The sequence below is a fragment of the Dermacentor albipictus genome, unplaced genomic scaffold, assembly GCF_038994185.2.
Source record: "Dermacentor albipictus isolate Rhodes 1998 colony unplaced genomic scaffold, USDA_Dalb.pri_finalv2 scaffold_15, whole genome shotgun sequence".
Taxonomy (NCBI): Eukaryota; Metazoa; Arthropoda; class Arachnida; order Ixodida; family Ixodidae; genus Dermacentor; species Dermacentor albipictus.
Window position 1 is genome coordinate 5,557,975 of NW_027225569.1, and position 25,153 is coordinate 5,583,127.

The 25,153-nt window shown below is 47.0% G+C and overlaps 1 protein-coding gene across 3 annotated transcripts in view; it reads left to right on the forward strand.

The window, feature by feature from the left end:
• The window catches only part of LOC135918516 (ipis-1-like), a 72,468-nt gene that overhangs the window by 39,731 nt on the left and 7,584 nt on the right, over window positions 1-25,153 (forward strand). For 2 of the 3 annotated variants that reach the window (XM_065452128.2, XM_065452129.2), the window contains exons 4-5: window positions 2,168-2,462; window positions 8,011-8,185. In XM_065452128.2, the coding sequence (XP_065308200.1) occupies window positions 2,168-2,462; window positions 8,011-8,185 (470 nt within the window). Of the gene's footprint in view, window positions 1-2,167; window positions 2,463-8,010; window positions 8,186-24,017; window positions 25,132-25,153 lie in introns of those variants that run through there. The other variant, XM_065452127.2, reaches the window with a different exon arrangement.

The window sequence follows — 25,153 nt, forward strand, 5'->3', positions numbered from 1 at the left end:
GAGAAATAAAACTTCAGCGTACTAGAAGTTATAGCTAGAGTGGTACTATGAACAAACATTAGGAAGAACACGGAAACAATATTTTTTTATAACTGGTTGGGCCAGTAACTATAGCGTATGCAATGCGGTCCTGTACAGATAGGTGGGCGCCAGAGGCCGCATTTTCTTTAGTTTTGACTGGTAGCTCGGGTCATCTTTTGTTCTCGCAACTTCACCGCATATTCTCGTTTGAGCGCCCGGACAACGGCCCTGGCTTTTGGCTCAAGGTCACTTTAAAGTCACCAACAACGGGAGCTAAAAGCATGTCGTTTTTGCGTTGCCAGTCTAGACACGACATTTGCGGTAGCTCAGCTGTCTTGAAGACTGTAGTGGAGTAGTGCTAAGCTCCTGCCGCCAGAGAGCGCCGCAACGAGCCCTCTCGCCAGCGAGAGGCTAAACTCGTGGGCAGAGTCTTGCCTTTTCATGTGCCTCTTGGGCGCCAGCCCTGCGTAGCTTCTGCGCAGTAGTCGAGACGAAAGAAGGGAGAAAGAGGCTCATGCGTGCGATAGCGGCATCTAACTCCTTATAAACTTGAAGAATTTCAAGCATTCTTCTGAGAGGGGATTCATGAGGCGAAATCTTTTAATAATGTGTTCATTCTTTGCTTAGGTAAAAAAGTGTCCGAAGGCCCTTTATCGCTGGACGATGAACGCGACTGCTACTTTTTAGAGTTCTGAACAGGCAGTCGGCGACCATCGCTGAGCCATTTCGCAACTACGCAAGGAAAGACATGAAAGTAGCTACTCAGCCTCAAGGAAGATGACAAAGAAGGCCACTGTTGCCAGATGACTATGCATTTTGAATATGTCCTCTTGAGCAAATTGGTAAACGTGTCATGGCTGCCAACAGCGTTACTGAAGAAATGTACTATTAAAAAGCAGACGGCACCACACATGCTTAAAAAATATTTAAAAAATAGAAAACAAGAACAGCAGTTGTCCTCGCTTGTGTTATTTTTTTCTTCCTAGTTTAAGAAGTTGCGTTGTTATACGCTGGATCCCGTAGAACGAAGTAGCCCAATTCTATAGGTTACCGAAAGCATTTGATTCTATCGAAACCTCAGAAGTCATTGAGGCATTATGGAACCAGGGTGTAGACGAGCCATATGTAGAAATACTGAAAGATATCTATAGCGGCTCCACAGCCACCGTAGTCCTCCATAAAGTAAGCAACAAAATCCCAATAAAGAAAGGCGTCAGGCAAGGAGATACGATCTCTCCAATGCTATTCACAGCGTGTTTACAGGAGGTATTCAGAGACCTGGATTGGAATGAATTGGGGATAAAAGGTAATGGAGAATACCTTAGTAACTTGCTATTCGCTGATGATATTGCCTTGCTTAGAAACTCAGGGGACCAATTGCAATGCATGCTCACTGACCCGGAGAGGCAAAGCAGAAGAGTGGGTCTAAAAATTAATCTGCAGAAAACTAAAGTAATGTTCAACAGTCTCGGAAGAGAACAGCAATTTACAATAGGTAGCGAGGCACTGGATGTGGTAAGGGAATACATCTACTTAGGGCAGGTAGTGACGGCGGATCCGGATCATGAGACGGAAATATTCAGAAGAATAAGAATGGGCTGGGGTGCGTTTGGCAGGCATTCTCAAATCATGAGCAGTAGGTTGCCGTTATCCCTCAAGAGAAAAGTGTATGATAGCTGTGTCTTACCACTACTCACCTACGGTGCAGAAACCTGGAAGCTTACGAAAAGGGTTCTACTTAAATTGAGGACAGCGCAACGAGCTATGGAAAGAAGAATGATAGGTGTAACGTAAGGGATAAGAAAAGAGCAGATTGGGTGAGGGAACAAACGCGAGTTAATGACATCTTAGTTGAAATTAAAAAAAAAAGAAATGGGCATGGGCAGGACATGTAATGAGGAGGGAAGATAACCGATGGTCATTAAGGGTTACGGACTGGATTCCAAGGGAAGGGAAGCGTAGCCGAGGGCGGCAGAAAGTTAGGTGGGCGGATGAGATTAAGAAGTTTGCAGGGACGACATGGCCACAATTAGTACATGACTGGGGTTGTTGGAGAAGTATGGGAGAGGCCTTTGCCCTGTAGTGGGCGTAACTATGATGATGATGATGATGATGATGACCACCTGAAATTCGATCACCCATGCAGGCTGCATCAAGCGGTCCTCTCTGGTGTGCATGGTGAGCGTGGTGGAGTTCCGAGGCTCGTGGAAGCAGGCGTTCGACGACCGCACCGCCACGCGAGAAACATTCTACGAGTCGGACGGCAGCTTCACGCCCGTAGTGATGGTGCACCAGACGGGGCGATTTCGGCTCGCCAAGTGCACCGAACTGCGTGCCACGGCCATCGAGCTGCCTTACGAACTACCCGGGAATCGCCAGGGAACCGAGCCGAGCCGATCCAGCGTAAGCACGCCCAGAAGCGGTATTGTCACGCCAGCCTGGTGAGTCACCGATATGTTCCCGCCTCAAACTTTTCGTACGCGGTGTTGGCACGCCTCTAACTTTTTTATACATCAGTGTGATGGATGCTGTAAAGACAACATTCAGACAGGCGACAATTACAAAGGCAACCAGAGATGCGATGGCTTAGCCACTATGGCGTTGCACTGGAAAGCACGACGTTGTGGGTTCGCTTTCCTACCGCAGCGGCCGCATTTTGTTTGGAATTGCACAGAAAAAAAGACTTGCGCTTAGAATTGGGCGCACATTACAGTAGCGCAGGCGGTCAAAATTATTCTCTCGTACCGCACTACGGCACGCCTCATGATAATACCGTGGCTTTGGCACGTAACCCTCGGAATTTTATCGATTATATCCAGGCAAGCAAGACTAAGCTTTCGAATGGTGCAACTGTAATCCCTGCAGTGCTCTCAGTAGACTCATGAGTGACGTGACATTCACGCCTCACCGTGGTGCTGGCGTGAAGTTAGCGTGCTTGCCCATGGCCTCTGGGATTGCACGCTGGCAGGTCTTCCTCCGGCCGTCCCATGCAGACAGAGATAACGTCAGTTCAGTTGTGGGCGTGGCCAGCTGCTTTACCGCGCAGCGGCGCTCGCAGCCGAATGCTCACGGGAAGACTACAAATGAAGCTGTGCAGGGTGATATGGGCTGGACTAGTTTTGAAGTGAGGGAAGCTCGCAATAAAATTGAGTATGAAGAACGGCTGAGGAATATGGAAGAAAGTAAATGGGCTGGGAGAGTGTTCAGGTATCTGTACAGCAAAAACGTTGATTCACAGTGGAGGAAAAAAACTAGGAAGCTCACCAGAAAGTATGCGGCCTGTAGGGTGGGCAACACAGCAACAACGACCGTCACGCGGAAAGTCAGAGATGCTGAGATAATTATGGGTGGCGGCAATGGAAAGGAAACCTGCCATGAGTAACTACCTAAGAGGGAAAAACAAAACCAGGAAAGAAACAATTTATCATAACTCAAAGGGAAGCTCATTACTTTTCGAATAGAGATCGGGATGCCTTAGAACACGCACCTATACAGCAAGATATAAGAGGGAAGAAGAAGCATGTGCTGGCTGCGGTAAAGCTAGGGAATCTATGGAGCATGTTTTATTAGAATGTGAAGACGTCTACCCAGCGGTTGATGTAGGCACCACTGGCCTCGTTGAAGCCCTTGTGTTCAGCGAAAGCAGTGGAAAAGTGAACACGTCCGCAGTAGGGATTAGTAAGGGGCGATTGTAGGATTGGTTGAATAAAAGTAGGGAAGCGACAAAAAACGGAGACGTACAAAAGCACAGTGCGCAATCGGGGACAAGAATTTGGTTGCGGTAGTTCATAGTGTTTCTTTTTCGTCTTTTTTTTTTGTTGTTTAACCTACGTAGGACATGAGGCAGTATAATAGCAAGAGCTTGGTGGCGCAACCCACTGCCCCGTTCCTGTGGGGCCGCTCATAACATCCATCCATTGATCCATCCGTCCGTCCGTCCGTCCGTCCGTCCATCCATCCATCCATCCATCCCTCCATCCATCCATCCATCCATCCATTCATCCATCCATCCATCCATCCATCCATCCATCCATCCATCCATCCATCCATCCATCCATCCATCCATCCATCCATCCATCCATCCATCCATCCATCCATCCATCCATCTCATGCGTCAGGGAGGCTTTAGGGCGCTGCCGCACTGTTTCCGTGGCTGCTCCGAGGGGAAGAAAAATTCTTTGGCGCTGCGATGCGATCTCTTACCGATTTGGATGTGACGGCTGACGGTCTACGAACGGCAGAGGTACACGTTGGGCCTATTTATTCTTAAACGCGTTTATTTTTCTTCCCACACATACTCTCGCTACATTCTCGTCGGTATGTAGAAGTGGAATACGTCTGCAAGGATTCTTTATTCGCCGGAAACGCACTATATTTCATAATTTGCGGGTTATATGCATGCTTATCGTTTTGTGAGCTGTATTCGAAGCTTTCAAGTCACCTCCTTCTCTCAGCGTTTGCTTTCATCTGTGCATTTCGCCATCGTGTTAGGACGTGAAGAAAGGCTTAACATGATCCACTCACAGAAAAATGTTCCAGTCGCTCGTGTGCTCAGATTTCTGGTCCCGTTAAAGAACTTCGAGTGCTTAAAATTAATCCGAACCTTCCCAATACAGCCAGCTTTGTACTGATGCAATGAATTTGCCATGTACATCCTTGAATGAATTAAATAGATAATAAACAGTTATTTTAATAACTATTTATTTTTGTATCTTATCTATGATTTTTAGCGCTGCTGTCACTATAGCACTTCGTGGTACTAACCTAAGTCATTAACTGTAATGAGGGTCACTGCCGTGTAATTCTGAAATTTTAAACCCCGTTTACTGACAGGAACCGGTGTTGCGTGTGCTGAAATGCATCACCTCAGAAGCGCTAGCATTCTAAAGGTAATAGGAGAGTACAGAAAGAAAGTTTGCGTACTTCTGAATGTATCTGGTGTTGGCTTGGTCCGCAAGTGGACCAAACAACCTTCCTTGATTTAGTACGCCACTCCATTCATGTGGAAATGTCCCTAAAATGCGGACGCTCAGAAAAATTGCGGTAGCTAAAGCACACCAAGTTTTAAGAAAGCTTTTTCTTTTTTCCTTTCTTTTAGTGATAGAAAAAATTCTTTTCGTCCTGCTGCGTACCGCAGCCTCAAGGCTCGATGGAGATGGAGCGATAATTGTGCACCACGCGGGGAATAATAGATTATGCGATTATTTAATTGTGTATTGGTATATGCAGTGGCCGGTCAAACTGGCATTTCCATAAATAAGACAGTAATGAATAAAATGTTAAATACTTCAAACGCAAAAATATAATTTCCTTTCGCTCATGACTCTTACATGATGTATATGTCACTTTTTAAGGATATTCGTTTATAAATACGCTGCATGCATTCAGGCAGAGATTGGGTAGACGACATACGGTTCCATTAGCGTAAAACAACCGTTATTCATTAGGGCAAATAAAAAAATGCATGACGCGACAAAAACATATTTTGCACAACCCCATGCACGCATCAAACTAAAAGTCAGAATTCCGCCCAAAAGACGAAGAAGCGATTGCCATTGAAGAAGCGAGTTTTATCGGCCATATAAGCTCGTAAACATTTGCTTACTCACTAAATTACGAAGCACGTTGTCGCGCACGCACAGGCAAGTGTAAACGCATTTCACTCCATGAGCGCGGACATTCGTTCTCAAAAGGCTGTTCAGAAGAGCGGAAGCAGAAGCGAGCGAATTCCTGCGCTCTCTCGCTTCAACGTGAACTAGGCGGCGAGAACACAGCGCGCACGGAGCTATCAGCCCTCGGCGCACCTAGACTCTGTACTCTTCGGAGACGACTTTCAACATTGGGCCCGTGCCATACGCAGCCACAGCCGAAGTATAACTCCTCCTCTCCCCTTTCTGGTGCCTTGCACGCGGTGAAAGACGTTGCACTTTGTCCCCGCTTTCCTCCCTTTTCAATCTAAATATACAGCTGTCATCCTGGGCTCATCCTCGCGCACTTTCATTCGCACCTATAGCATATGGCGCACTGCCAAGTTGTTATCGCGCTTGGACATCATACGGAATATCACGCGCACGCCGACGCTTGAAATGCGCCTGGAATGTCCGTATAATTTCTATCGCAATACAATGGGATGAAGTATGTATGGGAAAATACTAGCAAATATTATACGAACAACAGTCCACTACAGAGCAGACGGACAAACGCGAAAATTGCCACATGAGTTGATAAGTCGTCGCAATGTAAAGTTCAAAAACTACAAAGAATGAAATAATGGTGCGACAACAACTAAACTCTGGCATCTACGATGATATCTACCAGTCTGCCATCCAGTAGTTCAAAGGCAACAGATGGTGTGTGAACGCACGCATGATTTGCTTAGAAAATAAATTGATAAATCCAATATAAGTGAGGACTACAGATAAGACACAATCAATGAATAACGATGTAGAAAGGCACGGGGGAAAAAATGGCCAGGCTTAGCTTGGTTAAGCCAACAATGCGTTGCATATTGCGCGGCCGCGCACGACCGCGCCAGCTGGGGCCCAGCTTTTCCTCCGGCTGTCGTGACGTCACGTCACGTGGTTGCGCTCAAGGTGAATGGTGGCTGCCCGGCCGTGCCCAAGGGCTGAACTGAGTGATTGCAATATGCAACGCATAAAAAGGCGCAAGAAGGCTACATGGTTGACGCGGCAAAATCTTCCAGGTAGGGCTGAAAAAATTGGAGGACGCTTAAGCTTCGCCTTCAAGAGTGGAACGCGATAGCGTTCCCGTCGACCCGCCAAGGGGTGTAAGACAATGGGCTACAGGGCAGCCATCATTTACGAGGTGCCCCGCATCGGACGCGGTGAGCGTCGAGCCATATGGTCGAGCAACGCGGCGTTCGGCGCAGCAACGAAACGTGCGCCTGAGCAAGCGGAGCGAACCAAAGAACTCGGTATCCCGGAGGGGGAAATGATGCACGCCAGCCAAACGTCGTGATCGGCACGGGCAGAGAGATAGAGAGATAGTGATCTAAAGAAAGGAAGGACGCTTGATTCTATAGAGGGAGCAAGGCGAAGCGTTGTCAGGGGAGAGAGTCCGAGCCGCGACAGCTCCAATGCGCGCGTGGCGCCCCATCTGTCGGGGCAGCGCCGTACATGGAGAGGAGGGGGTCTTCTGTGTTTGCCGCAAGATGGCTCTCCGTGTGCGGAAAGCGCAGAAAGAAATGCAGCGAAACGCACTTCGCTACTCGTGTAATTGCGACTTCTGTAAGTTACATGTTCATAATTACCGATATACACCACAGTATAACTTTCCACGGCTCGTTTCGAAGGCAACACCGCATTCACTAGAGGCGCGTTTGTACCTTTTGGAAGCATCGAAATCGTGGCTGAGTGGTAGCGTCTCCGTCTCACACTCCAGAGACCCTGGTTCGATTCCCACCCAGCCCATCTTGGAAGTTGCTTTTTATTTATGGAGTGCCTGCCGTGAGTTATCGCTCACGGTCAACGCCGCAAACGCCGACACTGACACCGACGCCGACGACACCGGCTTTTCTGCGACACGAGCTCCTTAACGCTATCGCGTTAAAATTGCATGCGGCATGTACCGTGCAGATCTCCGGCAAGAAGTGAAAAGAGGGTCACCCACGTGGACATGGGCCCCTAGCTATCTGCCCTCGGGGCTACTGGGCATGAGACACAGTGTATGTGCCACCGGGTAAGCCCCACTCTTCAATGAACCTGTTTGACGGCTACTGGGGTGACACCGAATGTGTCACTCAGCATGCGCTGGTTTCAAGGTGGCGCTTGCAGAAGGCGCTGCATGTCCAGAAGGAAGCTGGCCAGAGGAGACCGGCATGCCTTATACGCGACGCCTTTCGCTGTTCCCACACATGAATAATTATTGTACTTAAGTTCTGGCCCCGATTTTTCCGTAGTACGAAGTGTGGTATATTTGTTGGTATCGGTATGAAGATTTTATCTTGCGATTGTTTCTCTGCAACCGCAGTGTGGATGCATACGTGGGCCCGGAGTTCTCACTGGTGGTGCTTCTACCTGAGGAGAAGAACGGCCTTGAGCTGTTGGAATCAAAGCTGAGTGCGTTTACTGCAATGACCTGTTTTGACCAACTCAGAGCCCAGCAAGAAGTTAGAGTGAGCCTGCCACTCTTCAAGGTCAAACAGGTACGTGTGCACGGTAAACCAGGAAAAGGTGAAAACTTTATTCCACGAGAGTCATCTCGGAGTCTTACCATCGCAGTCGGGAGCACAGCAATATTGCCGAACATTTTCCTGAACATCCCCTTCGCTGCTATCTGAAATACGTTACGGAAAATAACGGGGTGCTCTGGTGGTGGGTTTACATTTTGCTCGTCCTAATTTCTTAGTTATCGTAGTGGACAGGCGGACGTATACACCCACCATGTGAAAATAAGCAGCAAAAATTGTTTAAAACAGAGAAACCACACAAGCAATTTAATGTAGCTGATTACATGCCTACTGTGTTAGCTATCTTTATTTATATATTTATTTGAACATACTATCAGCCCTTTACAGGGCCAAGGTAGGAATGAGTACAATAACGTATTACATGCTATACAACAATATACACTAAACATGCTGCAGTGCATATGATCAGGTATACGCAAATAATATTAACAACAATTCATGACACTTAGTGCATCAGCTTGTGGCACTTAGTACAATGCTATTAGGTAACAAAAACTGAAATAGGAAGAGTACTGTTGAAGATGGGTCCGAAACTGCTCGCAGTCAGACGCGCTTACCACTCTCTACTGCGGCAGTTCATTCCATTCTCTCGTAGTTTGCAAAGAGGGAGAATATTTAAAACAATCCTTAGAAAATCTACCCTCTTTCGCGTACTTTGAATGTTTATTTTTTACTTCCCACGACGTTGTCTCGATTATGTAGCGTTCCTTGTTTACCTGCACCATGTCATTCATAATGGTGTAAAAAAGGCTCAGACTTTTTTGTTTCCCTCGCATTTTAAGTAAATTAACCTTTGCCTTTTCATAAAGCGGTAACACCGAGTCTTGTCTTCGATATTTGGAAAAAATGAAGCGCAAGGCACGCCGTTGCACAAATAATTTTAGTGTGTTCTTTTGGTCGCACGGATCTCAGACTTCACATGCATATTCCACTATACGACGAACAAGCATTTTGTATAAAATAAGCTTGTATTCTGCGGGTGCTTGCTTGAAAGTCCGTCGAATAAATCCAAATCTTTGATTTGCCTTGCCTACAATATTGTCAACGTGCGTCGTCCAATTCATATATGCCGTCAAAGTTACGCCCAAGTACTTGAATTCGGTCACTCGAGTTAGTGGGGTACCCGATAGGGAGTAGTTGAACTCTAAAGGGGCGTGTTTGCTGATATTATCAAGCATACAGTTTTTTCCAAGTTAAGTGACATTTGCATTTCCTACAGCATTCGTATATTTGATCTAAGTAAGAATTAAGTTTATGTTGATGAAGTGCGGAGGTTACTTCAGGGAAAATAACGCAATCATCTGCATATAATTTGGCTTGAATTGATGGGTGTGTTATCAGGTCATCGATACATATTAGGAAGAGTTGGGGTCTCAGCCCTATCGACGATTTATTAGAAAAGTTTCGATCCATTGGACAACTTCGCAGTTTCCTAACACGACTCTTAACTTCAACAATAGTTTCATGTGAATAACCGTATCGAATGCCTTTTTAATATCTAGATAAAATATGCCTACTTGGCCTCTTCGATCTAGCACTTCAGAGATGAAATGCACTGTTTCCGCAAGTTGTGTCACCGTCGAGAGGCCCCTACGAAAACCATGCTGAGACTGAAGAAATTTTTGCTCGTCAGAAATTCTCTGATGTGTTTGGAGACAACGTGTTCAAGAATATTGTATGGTGTTGACATTAGTGCAACAGGCCTGTAGTTGGAAACACATTTAAGATCTCCGTCTTTTGGTATTGGGATAATTTTACTTAATTTAGGTAGACCCTCGACGACAGTGACTTTTGAAAGATAACAAAGAGGTATTTGGCCATCCACTCTGCTTACCTTATTAAAAATGCGTTAGGAATTTCATCAGGTCCACATCAGCAACAGTTCATTTCGCTCGCAAAGCAGGAGTTCGCCTAGACAAAGGAAGCAACGAGAAACGCAGAAGTCGTCTACTTCGCCATTGTCTGTAATAAAGACAGTGGAGAAGAAACTGTTAAGCTCATTTGCAATATCCTCTCCATTAGTAATAAAGCCTTGAGTGGTACTCAGAGATTGCCTTTTTGTATTTTGAAATGTGTCTCCAGAACCTTTGGGGTGAGTCTTTAAGGAACGTTGGCAATGTAGCACTAAAATACTTCTGTTTGCAGTCTCTTATCTTATCCTTCAACTGTTTCTTTAACGTAATAATCTGTTCTAACAGATCTAAATCAAGCACACGTTTGTACCTTGTTATGGATCGTTGTATCTTCTTTTTATAATGGATAATTTCGCGGGATATCCAAGGGTTATGCACACGTTTCTTTTTTACCCTCAAGGGCACAAACGGGGTTATGCGTTTGTGTACAAGGGCTTTAAGCAGAAGCCAAACTTTGTTTATATCCGTATTTTGTTGAAGACAAATCGCCTTAAACCGTTCAAAATAAATGTCCAATTAGTCAAGTGTAGCTATATCATCGGCCATATTGAGTCCCTGTAAGTCGAAACACGTCTGGATACATTTCCATTTTGCTGCAACGTCAGTGTTATGCAAACGATGGAATGATCAGAAATTCCAGGAAAAATCTCAAGTTTGCGTGTCCGGAGGAACAAGTTTTCACTCAGAAATATAAGGTCAAGGACAGATTTGCTGGCTTGCTGGACACGAGCCTATTCATTGACAACTTGGTGAAGACTGCGCGGAAAACACATTTCAGTTAGTGCGGTGGCAGACTCGCATTCCCTATTTCCCGACAACACGCTGTCCCACAATACTCCAAATCACCTGCTACAATAACGTTCTTGGGTTGGACACGCAGGCAATGCATGAGGTCATTCAGTCTCTCGATAACTGCTGTGCTTATCCCAGGTGGGCGATACTCTGCACCGATTGCAACTTCGTTTACCCGCCAAAAAGTTTTACACCACGCTGTTTCTATATCTAAAGGATATTCAAATACTGTTCCGTAGTCTGCTATCAATGAAAATCGCCACACCCCCACCTCGGCTGCTGCGGTCGTTCCTTATCACTTTGTACCCCGGCGGACAGATTTCGTGATCGTAAACTTCGGTGTAGAGCCATGTTTTCGTCACTATCACTATATCCGGCTCGTGCTCGGTCAAGACATACTACGGTTCAACGCTTTTGTTGAAAAGGCTACGGGCATTAATATTAAGCAAGTAAAGCCTGCGCCTCTGGTGACGTCAGTCAGATGTTGACGCACTAGCTCCAGCTGCGTTCGGGTCCGTCTTTTGCTGATACATTAAATAACGTTGCTTCTTCACGTCATCTCAGGCGTAAGTGATGCCATCAATCTTTATATTGTCGCAAACAAGACTAACTTTCTGCCCACTCTGCCTATTCCTCAAAGCACTGTACCAAAGGTTCCGTCGCCTCTGTCTAACATCTTTTGAGTAGCCTTCATTATTAAAAATACCTGTCCATTTAAGTTTTTGAGCACTCCCGTCCAGCCTACCTTTCATCAAGATTAGTAAGACGCAGGAATATTGGCCTTGTTTTGCCTGAAAAATACTTTCCAATTCTATGCAGGCGTTCTACACTCGTAACCGAAACATTGCGCTTCTCTAGGAAAACTTCAATTTCTCTGGTGTTTCATTTTCAATCTCTTAGAGTCCCAATTCGATGATGTTACTGCTTCGACTGCGGTTTTCGAGAACTTCAAGTTTTTTCTGCATGCCATGCAAACACGAACGCAAGTTAGAAATTTCAATTTCTGATTGTTCTTTTTTCTTAGTTAGCTCAGGAATACTAGACACAACAGTCTCAACCTTAGCAACTGTTGGCTTTAGGTCGGTCACATCAGTCTTCAACCCTTTCATTTCCGCCAGAATTTGTTCTAGTAACTGTCATTGAGGACCCGGATTCGTTTCAATGTCACCACAACATAGCAATTGCATCGTAATATCTAAACATTCACTCGAAATTGCACAAATGATGTGTGGGCTCGGAAGCACTAGCAAACTAGGACAGTCGTCTTTGAAACAAGCATAAGAGCGTTCGTCAACCTGTGTCAAGAACAAAAACGAGTTGGTCGGTCTTCTCATCGCCGTACCGCAAAGCCCACTGTCGCCACAGCGACAGTCCATCGTCGAAGAAACCGCCCCATTCGGTTATACGGATGACCTCAGTGCTTCCCACGATGCAGTCAATGCCAGGGTGTACAGCAGCATGAAGTCGGTTGTTCCAGCGGAATACACGGAAGCGTTCCCACTGAAGAATTCGATTTTAGGAAGACGTCTGATCTTCGGCTTGCGCTTGAACCAGACACGACAGCAACACCGCCTGTGTGAAGAACAAAAATGAGTTTCTCAATCATTTCATTGCGGTGCCGCCAAGCCCACTGTCGCCCCAGCGATAGTCCATCGTCGAAGAAACCGCCCCATTCAGCTATACCGATGACCTCGGTGCTTCCCACGATGCAGTCAATGCCAGGGTGTACAGCAGCATGAAATCGGTTGTTCCAGGGGAATACACGGAAGCGGTCCCACTGAAGAATTCGATTTTAGGAAGACGTCTGATCTTCGGCTTGCGCTTGAACCAGACACGACAGCAACACCGCCTGTGTGAAGAACAAAAATGAGTTTCTCAATCATTTCATTGCGGTGCCGCCAAGCCCACTGTCACCCCAGCGATAGCCCATCGTCGAAGAAACCGCCCCATTCAGCTATACCGATGACCTCGGTGCTTCCCACGATGCAGCCAATGCCCGGGTGTACAGCAGCATGAAGTCGGTTGTTCCAGGGGAATACACGGAAGCGGTCCCACTGAAGAATTCGATTTTAGGAAGACGTCTGATCTTCGGCTTGCGCTTGAACCAGACACGACAGCAACACCGCCTGTGTGAAGAACAAAAATGAGTTTCTCAATCATTTCATTGCGGTGCCGCCAAGCCCACTGTCGCCCCAGCGATAGTCCATCGTCGAAGAAACCGCCCCATTCAGCTATACCGATGACCTCGGTGCTTCCCACGATGCAGTCAATGCCCGGGTGTACAGCAGCATGAAGTCGGTTGTTCCAGGGGAATACACGGAAGCGGTCCCACTGAAGAATTCGATTTTAGGAAGACGTCTGATCTTCGGCTTGCGCTTGAACCAGACACGACAGCAACACCGCCTGTGTGAAGAACAAAAATGAGTTTCTCAATCGTTTCATTGCGGTGCCGCCAAGCCCATTGTCGCCCCCGCGATAGTCCATCGTCGAAGAAACCGCCTCATTCGGTGATACCGATGACCTCGGTGCTTCCCACGATGCAGTCAATGCCCGGGTTTGCAGCAGTATGAAGTCGGTTGTTCCAGCAGAATACACGGAAGCGGTCCCACTGAAGAATTCGATTTTAGGAAGACGTCTGATCTTTGGCTTGCGCTTGAACCAGACACAACATCAACTCCGCCTGTGTGAAGAACAAAAATGAGTTTCTCAATCCTTTCATTGCGGTGCCGCCAAGCCCACTGTCGCCCCAGCGATAGTCCATCGTCGAAGAAACCGCCCCATTCAGCTATACCGATGACCTCGGTGCTTCCCACGATGCAGTCAATGCCCGGGTGTACAGCAGCATGAAGTCGGTTGTTCCAGGGGAATACACGGAAGCGGTCCCACTGAAGAATTCGATTTTAGGAAGACGTCTGATCTTCGGCTTGCGCTTGAACCAGACACGACAGCAACACCGCCTGTGTGAAGAACAAAAATGAGTTTCTCAATCGTTTCATTGCGGTGCCGCCAAGCCCATTGTCGCCCCCGCGATAGTCCATCGTCGAAGAAACCGCCTCATTCGGTGATACCGATGACCTCGGTGCTTCCCACGATGCAGTCAATGCCCGGGTTTGCAGCAGTATGAAGTCGGTTGTTCCAGCAGAATACACGGAAGCGGTCCCACTGAAGAATTCGATTTTAGGAAGACGTCTGATCTTTGGCTTGCGCTTGAACCAGACACAACATCAACTCCGCCTGTGTGAAGAACAAAAATGAGTTTCTCAATCGTTTCATTGCGGTGCCGCCAAGCCCACTGTCGCCTCCGCGATAGTCCATCGTCGAAGAAACCGCCTCATTCGGTGATACCGATGACCTCGGTGCTTCCCACGATGCCGTCAATGCCCGGGTGTACAGCAGCATGAAGTCGGTTGTTCCAGGGGAATACACGGAAGCGGTCCCACGGAAGAATTCCATTTTAGGAAGACGTCTGATCTTCGGCTTGCGCTTGAACCAGACACGACAGCAACTCCGCCTGTGTGAAGAACAAAAATGAGTTTGTCAATCGTTTCATTGCGGTGCCGCCAAGCCCACTGTCGCCACAGCGATAGTCCATCGTCGAAGAAACCGCCTCATTCGGTGATACCGATGACCTCGGTGCTTCCCACGATGCAGTCAATGCCCGGGTTTGCAGCAGTATGAAGTCGGTTGTTCCAGCAGAATACACCGAAGCGGTCCCACTGAAGAATTCGATTTTAGGAAGACGTCTGATCTTAGGCTTGCGCTTCAACCAGACACCACAGCAACACCGCCTGTGTGAAGAACAAAAGTGAGTTTGTGGGTCCTTTCTTCGCGGTGCCGCGAAGCCAACTCTGCTATTTGACACAGACACCTTAAAAATTCTTGCTCGAGTGCTAATTTTGTATCGTCAGCTTAGGTAATTCAACTACAAATACAAATACAAGTGCCTTTATTTCAACATCAGTCATGTTAGGGGTGCAACCAAAAAGCCTATGACTGGCTTGACAGAGGGGCGCACCCCCGTACAAAAACACCGACAGCAACAGAACACAGGACAGAACAATAAAAAAAGGACTACCGTGCATAGGTAAACATCATATTTAATAAAAATTAGTGAACATCCTCTTGCAATAACAAATAAATGAAGCCGGCAGAATTAACACGAAAAGCTCAGGAACACTACAGAATGCAAAACGAAGAATAACAATAAGAAAAGAAAAAGGGAGAAAGGAGGCGCAAACTTGCAGTAAAAACAGAAAGCAACAAGAAAACCGTATCATTAGGTCCTCAGTGCTCATTGCGCCGATTAAGAAGGGTTGGAATTATATGTCGGAGCATTTGACGACCGTGATTAGTACGAAACAATGGCACATAACAGACGTCTTTGTTACGTGTTGGGTAGTAATTAGCTTTGCGCCGTAAGTTAGCTGTGTCATCAAAGAATGCGTCATGATTTTTCCGTTTGCTTTCATATCGTTTACTTAGCAATAAATTATATAGGTCATTAATTGGTGGTACTTTTCATGATGCGAAAACAGGCTGAGTGTAAGCAGTAAACGAGGCATTCGCAATGATACGAATGACCTTTTTCTGTATTTTCTGTAACCTATATGTATTTGACCATTTTGTTGTACCCCACACCAGATGACAATATGAAAGGTTAGATAAAAATAGTGCATTGTAAACTAAAAGTCAAACACTCAGAGGCACTAGAGGGTGGACTCTGTATAACATGCCTGTGCATTTTGCAAGTTTTTTAACCAGATTGTCGATGTGCATGTCCCATGAGAGATTACACTGCAGTGTCACACCTAGGCACTTTACTGACTCCGCCATTTCAATGCTTTGAAAAGCAAGCGTTAGTGTATGAAAAAATATATGAATACGTTTCAATGACAAAATACTTTATGCAATGTGATAACATCTGCCACGACCTTATGCGCGAATGGAAAAGTACTTTTGCTTTCTTGTGAAGGAGTTGCCACCACCGGTAGACATTCCTGAATTGGTCACGAAAGCGTACAGATATGATAGTTGAACAACGCTGCTGTTCTCGACTTTATTGCTCATTTGAGCTTTATTTGAAGGGAGGGGGGGGGGCGGTGGGAGGGCATTTTGCGTATGCTGAAAAAAGTCTACATTAGCGAACGAGCTGCTTAGTTATCTGTTCCAAATGTTCCATTTGTCGTTATAGTATAGCATGCTTTACAATGTAAACTATAATGACAAACTTTCTAATGTTATGAATAGCAGGAATTGAAACGCATTGGATACTTTTGGAGAAAAAGTTTAACATTATTCATTATTCTATTTAATTTGCCCCTGTCCCTCTTCAACTCGTAGTTTCAACTGAGAAGCAGCTGTTCTTACATAGATACTTCTATTTCCAGCAAAGGAGGCTGTATTCATATGAGGCGGAAAGGCAGAAAGTCTAGTTTTTAGTCCACGTTAAATAAGCCAAGATGCTTTTAATCATTGCAAATCCCTACCAATTACTACGTCATGCATAGCTCAATGTGCTGCGTAATGACGGCAAATGCGCAGAATTTATATAGTGAATCTAACTAAAGTCAACTGAAACCTACCGATAAAAACCAGTTGTCTTCACGGCGCTACACGAAATCGTGTAATGCTGAGAAATTCCTTCCGATTTTACAGCAAAAAGGGACCACATCTCTTTACTTGTTCAGTAGTCTGACATTTGGACGAATGAATGGCAAAGCTACTAATCCTTCTTCAGTCTTTAAGGGTTGAGAAAAACCACTCAAAATAACATTTGAAGAAATCTGCGAGATAACTTTTTTTATTCACTCACTGGCTTAGCGAGGGGAACGCAGTGCTCACTCATGATTGAAATAACGAAGGCGTCATCTGAACGTTGATCAAGGTGATGCCATATCCAATTTACGCAAGACATCAAATTAGTGGAACTAGGCGGTGCATCACCTAGTGTCAGTGAGGTGCGTTGTTCCATGTTTATTGCTGCAGCTTTTACGCTCAGCGTAGGAGGGCGCGAAAACATGCTGAGTTCTTAGCATTAAGTGGATACGAGACTGCCAAAAGAGGGCTAATCATGTCACAGCATACTAACAAGAGGCCGAAGAAAATAAATAAAACGATTGGTGATTCTTCTAGCCATTGAGTTTCATACAATAATTACTAGAGCTAGTGCCTGAGGAAGCTGCAAGCGGGGCGGTTCAGCGAGCATGGGAATCGTGGGAAGCACATGGATTTGCTTAAACTTCGTCCTGCTTGCTTCAAACGGCTTTGTGGCATTTGTAAACTCCTCATTTCCAACTGAGTATTGTGGAATCAATAAACATTTTTATCAAAACTTTCCTACGAAACGATTCGAACAGAGGGCCTCCAGCACGGAAGCCCGATAGTGAAAGCATTATGCCACGAATCTATGCATCGGATTGATGAATATGTGGATGAATGGATTGATGCATGGATGTTATGTGCGTCACTTTTGGAACGGGGCGGTGGCTTGCGCCAGTAAGCTCTTGTGATTTTATTGCCTAATGCCCTACCTAGGTTAAACAAGAAAACAAGAAAATGAAAAAAAAACACTATGAATTCCCATAGCCAAAGTTTCTCAAGCCCTATTGTGAACACTGTTTTTGTACGCCTCCGTTGTTTGTCGTTTCCCTACTTCCACCAATATTCCTATCGCCTCTCAGTAATCTCTATTGCCGACATGTTTAAATCGACAACCGGCATACAGCCCTTTTGCGTATTTCTCGCTGGCAAGCCAGAGCTTTCAGACGCTTTGCGCGTTTCGTTTTGGCCACCTCGACAGGCTGATTTAACCGCTGCAATTGGTAGAAATTGGGTGCGTTCGCCGAGTCTTCTCTTCCAGGTAAACAATAGGTTGCTCTGAAATTTAGAACAATGAAGGCATAAAAGCGTAATAAGCAAAGCCACAAGAATGTTTGATAATCCAAAAGCACGAATATCCGACAAATCCATGTACTACCTATCATTCCCATAGTGGGTGAGCGATTCCAGCGCCAGAGTTCCCTGTGGTAATTATTAGCGCGAAAGCTTAGGCTGTGTTCCAATACTCCCTATAGGCGGCTAAGTAGACGGCTAAGTGGACGGCGGCCACCTTAAGAATCGTCTCAATGCTCACGGAGACGTCGAAATAGACAGCTTCACGAAGACAGCATCGAAATCAAAAACGATGCAGGCTACATTCCTGTTCAAGCAAGCTGACTACTGAGCAGGACGCTTGGAAAGCTGACAGTAAGGCTGTTCGCGCACAAGAAATGTACACACGCTATCCTACGCTCTTAATGTAAGCTGCATCAGACATTTCGTAGGTCTGAAGGTGCAAGTACCTAAAATAGAGAAATAATGTGTGCTTTTCTCAACCTTTTTTTGTCGCCGCGAGGTGGCGTCACGTCGCAGAAGCGTCTTCCAGACGTCTCGAAACGCGTTCCATTATTTGGCCTCGAAGCTTTTTCCTTAGCTGCATTCGTAGATTTTCTCCGATGCTGGCCAGAATGGGAACAGACGCATTTTACGTCCCATCACGCAGAAAATCCGGCGTAGTCCGGATCGAGTGGGTAACACAAATGGCCGACGACGCAAATAGTAAAAACACGTTAAATACTCTCGGATTGACCTCAAATTTCTCTCGCTAGGTACCTGCAAACAAATAAATTTAACGACTTCGAAAGAAAAACTTGGTAAATTTTGAGGCGGGTAAAAATAAAACCCGGGCCTCAGGGACGCCACGCGAGCACGCTTCTCAGAGGCTACAGCGGCTCCACGTAGGGTTCATGTTGACTAAAGGTGTGCATAATGCGTGCGCCATTTTATACGCCAAGTCACAGCCATTGACGCAAGGCACGGCCTAGTGCCTGCGCCATTGGGCACGTGACGGCGCAGCTAGTGGGGAGGAGGTGGTGCCATGTCATGAGAGTAAAAAGAGTGCGTATAATAAAAAAACATTATTGTTCAAATGAACGTCTCCACGCAGGCTAGTGAGAGCTTGCGCGCACAAGGAACGTGCGGGAAAAAAAAAATTCCGACGATTACGTTACTTCCTAATGCGAAATTTGAGCGCAGCAAATAAGCTGTTTCACCTTTTCGATAGATTGAGGCAAAGAAATCGAGCAACACATGTATGCGCTATCACAGAATTTTTTTTTTTTTTTTCACACGTATTCCTTTAACAAAGACTCCACTAACAGTTCTTGACAGTCATGAAGGAAGCTTTGTGGTCGGAGAAATAGACTGATATATGTTCGACTTGGTACCACCGCACAGGGGTTGCATTGGAGGAGGAGCGAAGAAAGGAATTAAGTTCGAGCCGGCGCTTTGACAACCGGAGACTCGCAGGAAGAGGGGGGAGGCGGGCGGCGTGTACACCCAGCGGCAAACGATGGGGGCAGAAGCGCGCGCAGCAAGCGGACAACACGATAAAGGGAGGAGGGAAGAGATAGCAGCGACTGACTGATGCCGCTGACGCCGATAGTGAGTCAACCCCAGCTGCGGAATTGGTTTCAGGGACAACGCCGCCGATGCCGACACAAACAATATGATACCCTCGCGTCCGCAGCGCTAAGAACCAGGTCTAGCCGTGGGAAGGTGGTCACGTATTCGTCGACGTGCCGGGGCCTACGTGAAATAACCGGCGCGTCGGCAACTGAAGAGCACCCTATCCGCCACATAAGAACAGGGGGGGGGGACCCTTTCCTCCTCTTTCTGCATGGCGGCGACGGTGTTCTAAGCAGTCACGTTATCTTGACTCTCTAGCGGCGTCAGCGGCATCCAGCGGTATCAGTCGGTCGCTGCTAGCGCTGGGGGGATGAAAGGGGGGCGGAGCTGGTTACGAGGCCGACGACAACGCCGACGACGACGCGAAACCCAGGAACGGACGCCAAAGAGCTGCGCTCTAAAAACGTTTTACCAAAGGGACTGTAATGCTTTTTCATTCCCACACGGGAAGAGTCTCAAATATATCCTCGAAATTCTTGTAGGAAGCTCTGTTCATGTCGCCACCGCTGCCACGTAATTGGGCCGGAGTTTGCGCCATGTCACCGTTTTCGCCTAGCGTGCTGCTGATGCCGCAGAAGCCCGCTTCGCGTTGTTGTTCTCGACGTGATCTGCTAATGAGAGCGCTCTAATATTTGCTCGGGGCGTCTTTTCTGGCAGCAAAGGAGTTGAAAGGCTGACGCCGCAAGATACTGAGAAGAACCTTGCTGGACAGTTAACGGAACTCCCAGCTGCAGCTGCGGTTGCTGCTTCCATAAGACGATGTACTAACCTATTTAGCGCTATATAGTGAATGAATAAACCAGCACATGGCACTCAATGTTGGCGTTTCTCATAAGTATCATATTCGTTTAAAATAATCGAGTGGGTCTAAAAGCTTACTCACGATGAGAAACTTCACAAAACATGGAACCGTGTTAGACGTTTCGTACTCCGCGTTATCTCCGGAGCCGAGAACTTGAAGCGAAATAGCACAGGATACGATAGGGGCCTTTTTCTTGCTAATGCTAAGCCTCCTTGGAGTAGTATAGCTAGAGCGCGTTAGCTCAGGCCAACCTCTCTGCCTTCTTTGAGGCAAATTTTCTCTCTTCCCCCAAGCTTCCTTGCAGAGTTGGAGGCAATTTTTCGTATATATCTAGCCTCCAACGCGGAACGCGGTTCACGGGATCGGTGGCGCCCTCTATAAACGGAGTAGCGAAGAAGTAGTTCATAGTTTACCATCGAGCTTGATACGAAAAAAAAAAATCCGAGGACACATAAGCACTTCTTATGAGTTGTGCATACGAAAGTATTATTGTCCAACTGAACAACACTGGGCGGTCTTTCGAGCGGGCAAGAGAGCGCGTTGAGACGCTTGGCGCGTTTCGATTTGTCCTTGCCGAGGCGCAGTTTGAATGCAGGCGAAAGCATGCGCGGATACCACAGGCTTCGGAGAGCGAGAGCGACGTGGCGTCGCGGCGATATCGCGGCAGCGGGTGTTCGCTTCCACTCACCTTTGTCCCTCTAGGCAAGAGCTAGCTAGTGCAAGGCAGCGTCACGAGCCCGCCTGGCTCGCTCGTGACGTCGTGGTGAGCTCGTGATGTGGCGTCGCAGCCATGGAAGTTTCGCCGCTACAGACGCCGCCGTCTTCATCGCTCAATGGGCCATTTGACACTTTCGCATCAATAATTAGTAGAGTGAACTGCGGCGCTAGTGTTTACGGCAGCTGCAAGCAGGGTGATTTAGTAAGTATGGGAATGACGGTTAGTACATGCCGATTTGCCTAGACTCTGTCCTTTTGGCTTCAAATGCCAGTGTAATTTTGCAAGCTCACCATCTTGAACAATGTGCTTTGTTCTATATATAAAATAAACCTTAATAAAATTATCCGACAGCACGATTCGAATACAGGACCTCTAGTAGCACGCAAGCGTGATAGTCACACTATTACGACGCGAATGCATGCGACAACAAGCGGCAGAAAACAGCCTTTCTCGCGGGCAAGTCGGCGCGCTTTGATTCGCAGTGGGGCTAGCATAAACTGACGCATCATAAACACTAAGAGTGCAAAACAACGTTGTGGAAACCTCTGGAATTTGAATATCCAGCCTGTCTATAATTCTCAGCAAATTAAGTCATTTATTTCTGCAACATGCTGCTCTTTAGTGGTAATATTTATACTTCTAAAACCATACCTGATGTGCACACACACGTGGTTATTGATCTAATCACACAAATAGCCCCTCGCCTTGCGTCGATGTCTACTAGAGTTGAGTCTGCCTGTTTTTTTCTACCAGCTGCGGATATACGCGCAGTTCACCGCCTAAAGAGACACCACTGACAGCCACTTCGACAGCGTTTTCCCAAATGCGCTCGAGATGCGTGGCACACAACACCTTACAGTAAGGGTAGCTGTCGTTCATTGCTGCGATATATTTTTGTAAGGGTGAGACCACTACTTCAGCGGTGACAGCTGTGGTAAAGGCGCGGGCCTCCACACAACATAACAGTATTTCGAGAAAACTCAGTGCGCATATGCCAGGTGCACCTTGAAGGAAAATACAACGAAGCCCTGGTAATGAAGGAAGCTCGTATTAAGCAGTTGCTTCGTTTTCTACATTAGTGCAATGTGTAGAGTGTTTTATTTACCTTGCCGTAATACTTTTTCTCTACCACACTTATAGGCGGGGTTCATTCGTGCAGAATTATATTCAAACGACTCCGCACTGCACAATGTCTGTGCACATTATAGTGTCCTGCCTACAGACGAGTACACGTGACATCGCCCTATATTTGTACATAGGGCGATGTCAAACGCATAGTTGAATAAAGGCGTGAGTGAACGCTTGTTCTGTCCAAGATACCGCACCACAAACTGAATCACCACAGGTACTGGTGTCTGGTCTGCGCCACCCAATGTGGTTTCGTATCGCTCAAGTAATGCGCATTATGAATGTTGACTTGACTATTTCTGGAGAAGGTTGGCTCATCTGTCCAGAACACTTTGTCAACAAATTCCGGTATTTCGTCACTGTTCACACGGATCCAATTTGAGAAATCAAGCTGCCATTGAAAGTCTCTTTCTCGCAGATGTTGAAGCAGTTGAAGATGATACGGATGCATTTCAGTCTTCCTAAGAACTCTTGAAACTTAAGACTTCGAAGTGCTGACCTCACCCCTCCCCCATCACGCACGCTCGAATGACGGTTTGCAGTCATGAAAGCCAAAATGTCTCCTTCAGCCACTTCACTGATGGTCCCCTTTCTGTGCCACGTCTTCTTGAAGCTACCTGTTTCTTTCAGCGTAAAGCAACTCCTCATAATTGTGTTCCCGTTAGGTCTGCCCCACATTGCCAATTTCGGTATACCTTGGCAGCTTCTTGTCGCTCCGTGCAGCTCCCAAGGCTAAGAGCATGTTCGCCTTCTGCTCGCTTGAGTACAGCGTGCTTTGGGCACTGCAAACAAATTCTTCGAAACAGTTGCGCGGCCCGACAGTAATAGACAGTCGAGCTCACATGCATCTAGGCACAGCTTGCAAGAAAAGCGCCGTTGTAACAAATGATGCTGTCTCTCGCACAGGTTCCAGATGTATGATGCATGTTTTGTGTGTATTTTTTTTATTCCGCATCGACTTGAACGCTGGAAAATAAAATGAGCTTCTCGTCATATCGAAATAGACGGCTGATAACGGTGCGTGCTTCAGCGACAGGCGCGAGCGGCTGCTGACGAAGCGCTTTTTCGGTGCGCCGTCGCCAGCCGCTGCCGGTGATCTCAGAGCCGAGCAAAGGTTGGCGCCCTTTCTTGGTAAGTTAACGGAAGGCGCGGCGCTGGCAATGTTTTTACGAATCACTCGTGAGGGCGCTGTAATCGCGGCGCATTCGGGCGCACAGAGCGCGCTGTCACGTGGTACATTTTAAACGCCGCGGGCTTTCGTTTTTCCCGAATAAAAAGGGCCACGCTAAGTCTATCTCGTTGGGAGTACCTGGGTTGGGCAATATTTGTGAAGCTCCACAACTCCCCGATAGACGACACCTAAACGTTTCAAGCTATGTTTAGAGAGGTAAACTTATCTCGGCTAATTACTAAAATAAGACGAGCAAAAATAAATGTTGCTGTAAGTTTAGACAAACGCTAATATCCACGCGATTTCTCTTCGGAAGAACACATAGGTGTTTTCAAAATCTTGGTCCAAGTTAGCTGGGACACCCTGAATATATTTTCAGTTGTGCGTGAAATTTTCACGCAATAAGGCGCTCATCTGTGAATCCAACAGCGCACACTGCGTGATAACGCTGGTCATACATCATCTAGGCGTAATGACGTTGTAGCAGCGCCAACGAGGCAACGCACCGAAAGATGGAACAGAGCTACCGGCGACGCCGTCCGCATTGCCCCGCGTTCACTCTGAACGCGCCCAGTGGCCGTAACTACAGCCAGCGTCTTTGATCGTGGTTCGGCAAGCGTAGATAGTGGATGGAAAGTTGTACTCCCTCGTCATGTACCGCCGGAAGTCGCTGCCTGTTCTCCATAGATCAGGGTTTCTGATACAGCAAGCTACTGTTGTACATCTGTTTTTATTTCTGTTTACTTGTGTTTATGCAGTTGCATCTCGTTAAACACATCCACGCGACATCTACAATATTGGTCACCACGGACGTTCGTAACAATTTGCTGACAACGGTGAGAATGGAACCCACCGGCGACTTCAGACAAGCCTCCTCCGACGCCACAGCGTACCAAGCAGTCTGCGCTTTTTCGTTCCGACTACTCACGTTCTGGCCAGCTCATCTCCCTCTGGCTAGCGCAAGTCAACAGCTAGTTCGTGACGGCCCGGATTACATCGCAGACTTCCAAACTTCACTACGTTGTGTCAGTGCTTTACCCGCTGCTTCTTTCGATCAAGGCCCACTCCAAGAACTTGAAGTGCCGGGCTTGCACCGTCCGCATGGTGCTCGCCACTACAGCTGCCTTATCTCTGGTAAATCTCGCGCAACTTGCCGACTCCCTAATGGACGTAGCCACGCCGGCCACTTATTCTTCGTTTTCAACAAGGCGTCTGGTCTCTGTTCCCTAGTGGACACGGCAGCCGAAGTTAGCGTCGTTCCACCCTCGCCTACATTTTCGAAGAATCGCCGATCTACAGTTACGCTGCAACCCACAAACAAGACCAACATCATGTCATACGGTGAGCGCGCCGTCACACTGAACCTTGGACTCCGGCATCTTTTCCGATGGCTTTTCTTCGTAGCGGATGCGGCTTACCCGATTCTTGGAGCTGAGTTTCTTCGTCAGTTCGACCTGCCTGTGGAGACGGCCCACAAGCGTCTTATCGATGCTGCGACACACCTAACGGTGCAAGTTGTAGCGTCTACAGCCGGCATCTGCACCGTTACGAACAAGCCGCCTTCATCGGTTTATGAGCACTTATTCGACGAGTTTCTAGACTTGCTTCACCCATCCCGTTTCTTGCGTCCTGTCAAGCACGATGTCACCCACCATATTATAACCACAGGGCCATCTGTCCACAGTCGTCCACGACGCATCGCACCGGGTTGACTCGACATTGCCAGTGATCATTCGATTATATGCTGGAGCTTGGCATTGTGCGACCATCATCAAGTCCTTGGGCATCTCCTCTGAACATGCTGCCCAAGAAGCCTCCATGTGACTGGTGACCCTGTATACCGCGCCTTGAACAACGCCACTATTCCCGATGGATACCCCCTGTCTTACGTTCC